This window comes from Muntiacus reevesi, chromosome 2, assembly GCF_963930625.1.
Source record: "Muntiacus reevesi chromosome 2, mMunRee1.1, whole genome shotgun sequence".
Classification (NCBI taxonomy): Eukaryota; Metazoa; Chordata; class Mammalia; order Artiodactyla; family Cervidae; genus Muntiacus; species Muntiacus reevesi.
In genome coordinates, this window is record NC_089250.1 from 176,316,520 (window position 1) to 176,323,834 (window position 7,315).

The 7,315-nt window shown below is 59.4% G+C and overlaps 1 protein-coding gene across 2 annotated transcripts in view; it reads left to right on the forward strand.

The window, feature by feature from the left end:
* The window catches only part of SDK1 (sidekick cell adhesion molecule 1), a 715,166-nt gene extending 708,699 nt beyond the window's left edge, over positions 1-6,467 (forward strand). For both annotated transcript variants that reach the window (XM_065923726.1, XM_065923727.1), the window contains exon 45: positions 3,036-6,467. In XM_065923726.1, coding sequence (XP_065779798.1) covers positions 3,036-3,281 — 246 coding nt within the window. In that variant the 3' untranslated portion in view covers positions 3,282-6,467. The remainder of the gene's footprint in view (positions 1-3,035) is intronic.
* Positions 6,468-7,315: the final 848 nt, after the last annotated feature.

The following is a 7,315-nucleotide window of genomic DNA, read 5'->3' on the forward strand; positions in this document are numbered from 1 at the left end:
TCTCCACAGTTTCCAGCAATGCCCTGAAGCGTGAAAAGTGAGTGTTAGTCACTCAGTCCTGTTCGGCTCCTCCTTCCATGGGATTCTCCAGCAAGAATACTGGAGTAGGTAGCCATTCCCTTCTCCAGGGGATCTTCCCAACCCAGGTACTGAACCTGGGTCTCCTGCGCTGCAGGCAGATTCTTTACCATCTGAGCCACCAGGGACACCTGTCCTGAGGCATGGTCCAAATAAAGCTACCCCCCTGCAGCAGAGCGGGGAGCTCTCTGTTCTGAAGGGCTGACTGCCGCCATGAGGACCTCGGTGTCACAGCACCGAAGCTGGGGTGGGGACAACGGCCCCCTTCTCCACGGTGACCAGTGAGGCCCTGGGTGGGAATGGACGCCCCTGGGCTTCTGGCCGCGCCCCACCGCCCCCGCCCACATGAAGCTCCTCCCACCAGCCACGAGGGTGGGGCGCACAGGGATCAGTCTTCTCAGCCCGCCAGCCTGGTCCCAGCCTCCAGCAGCCCCGGTGAGGAGGGGAGCCCAGTCCTCCCAACCACGCCTCCAGGAATACCTCTGGAGACTGGAGCTGGGGATGAGCAGCTGGCTGAGAGATGCCGGCGGCTTCCTCCTCCAGGTCAAACCAAATTCCTGGACTAGGAGTTTTAGGGGAGGGGCCCTGGCTTCTTGGCCACGTGTGCCTCCCCCCGCCCCCCACCACAAGTGGAGCTTCTGTCACCCCAGCTGGGGGTAAGGGAAGCAGGTCAGAGTTCAAGCGGCTCACACTCTTGCTCTTCTTAGTGATTTTAGACTTTCTGCAATAAATCTTCCCCCATTTGCTATATGCCCTGGGCACCATTTCCAGAGACTCCAAATAATTGTTGATAATTCGATTTTCCCCCAGTTGAATCATTGTTCTACTGTGGGGAGGACCTGCTGCTTCTTCCAACCATTCTGGAAGTATTTTTTGTATCAGTAGTTGATTGATGACCCAGGTAGGGGGTCCCCTGCCCATGCTTACTGTCCACCCTCTCCTCCGGAGCCAGAAACCCTGTGAGCTCTCAGCCGGAAAAGCTCTTCTGCAAAGCTAATACTTCACTGAAAAAAAAAAAAAAATTGTGATGCTGTCATTTTCTCCCTGGGGTGTTTTTTAACCGTTTTCAGAAATATTAGTCAAGTGACAATTCTGAGAACCGGCTCACAGGTGCAGGAGAACCTGCATGATCAGAGCAGCTCTGAATTAGACCATTGGCCTTGCAGGATACACGCTGTGGCTCTTGATGTTTCTCCACTTAGAAATAAGGGGCTTTTTCTCTGTTTTATCGCCCAGCAGCTTATGAATTATATCAGGGCTACTGTTCGAATCGCATTTTAAAAATTATTTTCAAAATCCACAGAAACAGTTTTCAAGGTCTCTCTGGCTTCAGCCAACTTAGATCAGCCCCCTCACACTTAATTAATCCTCTAATAATATTGGAGTCTTTCATCTTGCTAGCACAGCACCGGAAGTCCTGAGATTATCTCTGTTAGCTGCTTGCCAGGCATCCACGCGCCTTTAGAAACTCATGGTCAGGTCTGCAGGCTCATCCAATCACAGGCTGGCCTTCCTTGGTTTCCTGGGAAACGGACTCACATGGCTACTTCATATCACACAGGAAACTTGAAAAAAAAAAAGACCCCGCAGCGTTTCCTTTTTGTCAATAATTCTAACTCACTAAAATACATCCTCATTAAAAAATAATAATGTCATATCAACAATAAACAGAGCAGGCAGCAGGACGGAGAATGACATTTTAATCCTGTGCTTTCTCATGGAAGTGAAAGCAAGACCTGAACAGGAGCCCTGAGGCCCTCACCCGCACCCCCATGTGTCCCGAGATGGGGGCACGTTTGCCCTCTCCCTAGAGGAACAGCGAGACACTGGAGGAACAGCTCTTAGCCTCCCCTGTCCATTCTGCACGATGGCTTCGTTCTGTCCCAGCGGCTTTGGGGGCTGTTTGGTAGGCCCACAGCCTCGTCCCCCAGGGAAGCACTCAGCTCTTCCAGGAGCAGCGGGGAAACTCCCAGGGTGGGTTCCCGTTGGCTCACTGACCTTGAACTTCCACAGGCCGCCTGCTCTGGGAGCCCAAGGGGAGGGGTCGGGTCCTTCCGCGCTGCAGAGGGAGGGGCTCCAAGACATTGGACAGCAGGCACCACGCTCGATTAGGGCCTCCGTCCTAGAAGACCTCCCCACGGAGGTCAGCATGGATGTGGCGCTGCCCGGAAGCACGTGTCCCACGGAGGACACCGTCTCCTCACCCTGACTGAGCTCACCATCAGACCCTCGGTCTGGGGGCCTGTGCCATAGTCTCGGGCAGTCTGCAGCACCTGGGCCTTCCCCACCCCCGGGCGCTGCTGCGTTCTCCACAGGGGACACAGGGCACCCCCTGGGGGCTGTGTAGACCTGTCCCGGGAGGGGATGGGGTGTAGACCTGTCCCGGGAGGGGATGGGGTGTAGAGCTGTCCCGGGAGGGGATGGAGTGCAGACTCCCCTGAAGCAAGAGTGCAGTGGATTCGTGTCCTGGGACCAGCTCAGGCCCCGGAAGGGCGGAGGAGCAGAGCCTCTGGGAGCTGGCTCCCGTGGACACGCTGAGCTCTCCGTGGTCTCGTGGAGTTGGGCCCTGCGGTGGTCCACACCCAGGTGGTGGGGAGAGAGGGAGGCAGGGTGGGGTGGGAAGAGGGGAAAGGGAGAGAAACAGGTGAGCAGCACCATCCCGCCTTAGACGGCCACTCCTGCACCCTGCTCAGCCCGGCTGCCCGTGGCTACCCCCCTCACCGTGGCCCCCACCCAGCCCGTGGCCACCCCCACCCCCCTTGTGTCCCTCCCCCACCCCGTGCCCCCCTCTCTCCTCGACACCCCCACTCTCCATGGCCGCTCCTCCCTCCAGGGGCCGCCCCTTCAAGACCACCCCCATACCCTCCCACGTGAGTCCCCCCGTCGGCGCCCTCCTTGAGCCCCGGGCCTGCCCCGGTCCCTGGCCGCCCGGCTGAGCCCGCCCCGTCCGCCCGCAGGTCACCGACTCCGAGTCCGAGGACGCGCCGCCGCAGCACTCGTTCGTCAACCACTACCTGAGCGACCCCACCTACTACAACTCGTGGAAGCGGCGCGCGGGCGCGGCCCCGCACAGGTATGAGGCGGTGGCAGGGGCGGAGGCCGGGCCGGCCCCGCGCGCGGTCGTCACCACGCAGAGCGCCGTGTTCGCGCCCGCGGCCCGCGGCGCCCGGACTCCGCTCACCGGCTTCTCGTCCTTCGTGTGAGCTGAGCGGCGGCCCCGGCGCGGCCATGTCGAGACAATCACCTCCCGGAACTGGGCTCGAGCTGGGTTGAGAGGCTCTGACGCTGAAGGTTGATTTCACCCCCTTGTGAACACGATTTCAATTAGGAACTTTTTTTTACTGGCTTTTTGTAACATCGCTGCAGGAAGCAGGTTTCTTTGTTTTTCTTTTCTTTTTACGAGAAGGTATGTTTCGCCGGGTGCAAGAGCTGGACACCCCGACCTGGGAAGGCCTGAGCCCTGGGGGCCCGGCTTCTCCATCGTGCGGCCTGGGAAGGCTGGGGAGAGGGGGACGGGGGTCCTCCAGGCCTCTCCCCTCTCTGCTCTACCTCCTGCCTGAGAACCAGAGCCCGCCGGGGTCTCCTGGCACTAGGAGCAGGTGTCTGACCTGGGCCCGGAGCCTCCCGATCTCGTGCGTCCATCTCTGAAATGTCCTCACTGGGCAGTTTTAGGCAAGGAGCCGGCTTCACAGTTCCTGGCAACAGGGCGACAGAGGCCACGGTTCATTCCAGGGGTGAAATACTCGGGGCTTTCCCACCTCGGTCCTTTCTTTCGACCCCCATCGTCCAGCAGCGGGGAGCGTCCCAGCTGGGAGCCACCTCCTGCCCCCGCCCCGAGCTCCCTCCCCCCGAGCACACGGCACAGGCCCGCCCCAAGGAGACAGCGGCCCAGAATCGCTCGTCGTGTAAGAGGTGTGCATTGTTAACCAGAGTATTTTTTAAATCTTTTTATCTTTTTTTAAAATATGTCACATGAAATGAATGCGTCTCAGCTGTCTGCAGGTGCCTTTCTATTCATTGTTTAGCTTTGTCCGCGGGAAAGACAAAGAGCCACGGTGTCTCCGAGTAAAGCAGAAGGGCTCTGAGAAGACGGGGTCCCCGGTCCCCCCCACCCTGTGCCCCTCAGGCCCTTCCGAGCCCGTGGCCGCATCCTTCCTTGGCGCAGCGCCGTGGTCCCGCCCCCCAACCCCAGGCCAGCTCTCAGCCTTAAGGGATTTTCTGGAAACCTTTTTTCCCTTTAATGGTTACTGTTTTGTTTTCATTTATTTTTAGCTAAATGGAAGCAGCAGGAGCTGCTCTGAAAATGAGTCCAAACGGTAGCTCCGCCTCCAGTGCCTCACATCGCCTTTGTGAAAGGTGTGGAGGTGCAGGTGGTCGAGCCCCTAGCCCTGGTCCCAGTGTAGAATTTTCCAGGGTGTGCCCGCAGGACCTGTGGGAGGGCCCCACGTCTGGCCTGGTCAGCTGGGCCTGTCCACACCCCCAGCATAGGAGAGCAGGGCTGGTCTGTCCTTCTGCGTGGCTGGCCTGTCCCCGAGCCAGCGCCTGGCCAGCACCAGCAGGGAGCCCGTCTCGGGGCCCAGCCGTGGGTCGTGTGGCCTGTGGGGTCTCTCCTTCCCTCTTCCCACCTCCTCAGAGCAGAGGGCCATCTTGACCCTCTGCTTTCAGAGTTGCTGGGTGTGACCCCAGGAGACCAAGAAAAGTTTGTGTTGTGTGAGAAGAGGAAAAAAAAAAAAAAAAAACACTTTTCTGTTTTAAGAGTTTTGTGTTGGGTAAAAAACCCCTTTTCAGTTTCTCCAAAAGTAGAGGTAGGAGGTGTGGAAAGGTTCCTTTCTCTCCCCCCTCCCCCTCCCTCCATCCCTCTTTTCCTTCCTTCCTTCTCTGAGTGGAGGGGAAATGTTCTAAACCAAAAATCCTGGATGCTCCGCCCAAAGCCTCCCCTGCAAAGACTCACGCCCCAGCTCCCTGGACAGGCCGGCCTCCATCCTCTCGGGCCCCAGATGGGGAGTGGACAGGAAGTCGTGAGGCTGCACCTCGAATTTCTCGGGAGACAAGCGGTGGACAGAGAACATGGACACACTCTGCCTTTGCGCTCTGCTCCCCAAGCCATACGGAGCCTTGCCTTAGGGCGGGAGAGTGCCGGAATGTCCCGGCACCAGGACAGTGCGGTTTGAGGTGTGTATCCTGCTCTGGGGTTTCTGCGACAGCACCACCTTTTCCCCAGGCCCGCTATACTTCCTTCTTCTCTCTGCTCGGAGCCAGCTTCTTTGGGCAGGAACCATGTGCCGAGGTCGCAGCTCACGGCTGCCACGGCATTGGCACGTGTGCCTGGCCCGGTGGCCCCGGGGCTCTGGACCGTGGGAGCCGCTGGATCCAAGGGAGAGCTGGGTGTTTCTGGTTAGATTTCAGCTTCCAGACAGTGTGACATTGAGAAGCGTGGCTTCCTAACCTCACCTCTTGAGGGAGGAAAAAAAAAATCGCATGATAGGGAAATGGGTGTTGGATTTTAATCTTGGTTCTGAACCCAGGACGGGCACTATTTCTCTAACGGAGGCAGGAGGCATCATCCCGTGGTGATGCCCTGCAGGTGTTGGGCACTCGGCCTCGAGGGGGACCCTATCCAAGGCCTGGCGAGGGGCAGGCGGGCTGCCCTTTCCCGTGAGGACCACAGCCGCTCTCTGCCTGAGCAGCAGAGGTGGGTTTGCCTGGGCTCCCATCCCCTCCACAGACTCTGGTCCTCCCGCCTGCCCGGGGCTCCCCGGCACCGGTTTCCAGGCCATGAGCAGCAGGGCGGGGCCGTGGACAGTCCCCGCACCCAGCGGCTATGGAGCACATCTGGATCTCCTGCACCTCCTCCCTCTGAATAAATCAGCCCAACCTGAGGCCTCCCCATCCCCAACCACGCTTTTAAGGAGCCCTTGGTACACGCCGTCGTGGAGGAACATGAGCTGTGGGGCAGTGTCGGGGGAGACCGCGGTGGGGGGTGGCGGTGCGTGCTCCCCAAAGCCCTGGTGACGCTGCCCTTGCCCTTGATGTGAGCGGACCGCCGCATGGTGTTTGCATAATGGTTCTAATGGTTCATAGCATGGTTTTCGGTTTTTACAAATTCCTGGCACACAGCGTAGTTCTTCTCCCAGCGAGCCGTCAGTCTGCGTATCCAGACGCGGCTCTCAGGCTCAGCATCTCTGCCGTGTGGACCGTCCGAGAGGTGGGATTTGGTGGGGGGGAAACCCTGGGACTGAGCCGGTCGCCTCGTTCCCTGTCAGCCTCACCTGCCGGTTTGTCAGGGGCTTGGGTCAATCCTGAACTTTTCCCGGCCACATTTTCTGGAATTGTGCAGAAAACTAGATCTCCTTTAAAAACAAAAACACTTGTAGGAAGACAGAGAGGTGCTATGGGTACGATTTTTAATAAAAGCGTCATTTTGTTCCTTGTGCATCTGTGCCTTTCTTCAGCGAGTGTGAACGGAAGGACTCGGGGGTCCTAGGGCTGAAGGATGGAACGCTGAAAGGCCAGCCCAGCTCCGTGTGGGGGCCACGCAGCCCTGCCCCTCCTGGAGAGGCAGGTGTGGACCCTGGGGGCCTGTGAGGTCGGAGGGGCTCAGTTGGAGTGCTCCCAGGAAGAGGTGCGCCTGGGAGCAGCCTGGCCAGGTTGCCAGGGCCTGAGGCAGGCGGCGTGGGGCCCGCATCCCCCGGAGTGGACAGTGGCCACCCTCACCTGCCCCCGGCGCGCCCTCTGAAGACCCCACAGGTGCCGAAAGGGAGACTACTCCGGGCCAGCCGAAGACTGGACTCAGGGGAGGCGCTCCGGCCCCTTTGCAAGGGTCCCACCAGCTCAGGAAGCCCAAGCATCTTCCCGCCCGCTCCAGCTGCTGTGTGTTCCCAGGGTCCGCCGGAAGGGGCTCAGCTTCCCCCTCATCCTCAGGGCCTCCCGGCCTCAGAGGGTGGTTCTCCAAGCGGCGCTTAACACTCCCAGTACCCGCGCCACTCCCAGGCGTGGGAGGACAGACTCTCTGGGAGTCGGGCCCAGGCACCTAGTTTTCGGGGGTAAAGCTGCCCAAGTGATTCCAGGGACCGCCGAGGAGGACATGCGCTGGGAGGACCAGGCTGGGGGGAAGGAAGGAGAAGCAGACCGCGGTTCTGACGTCACTCCGGAAGCAAATGCCACCGCTGATGGCCAGAGGTGAGCCTTCTGTGTCTCTCTTCTTGCACAATGTCCGCCTGCTTCTGCTCTGCCCCCC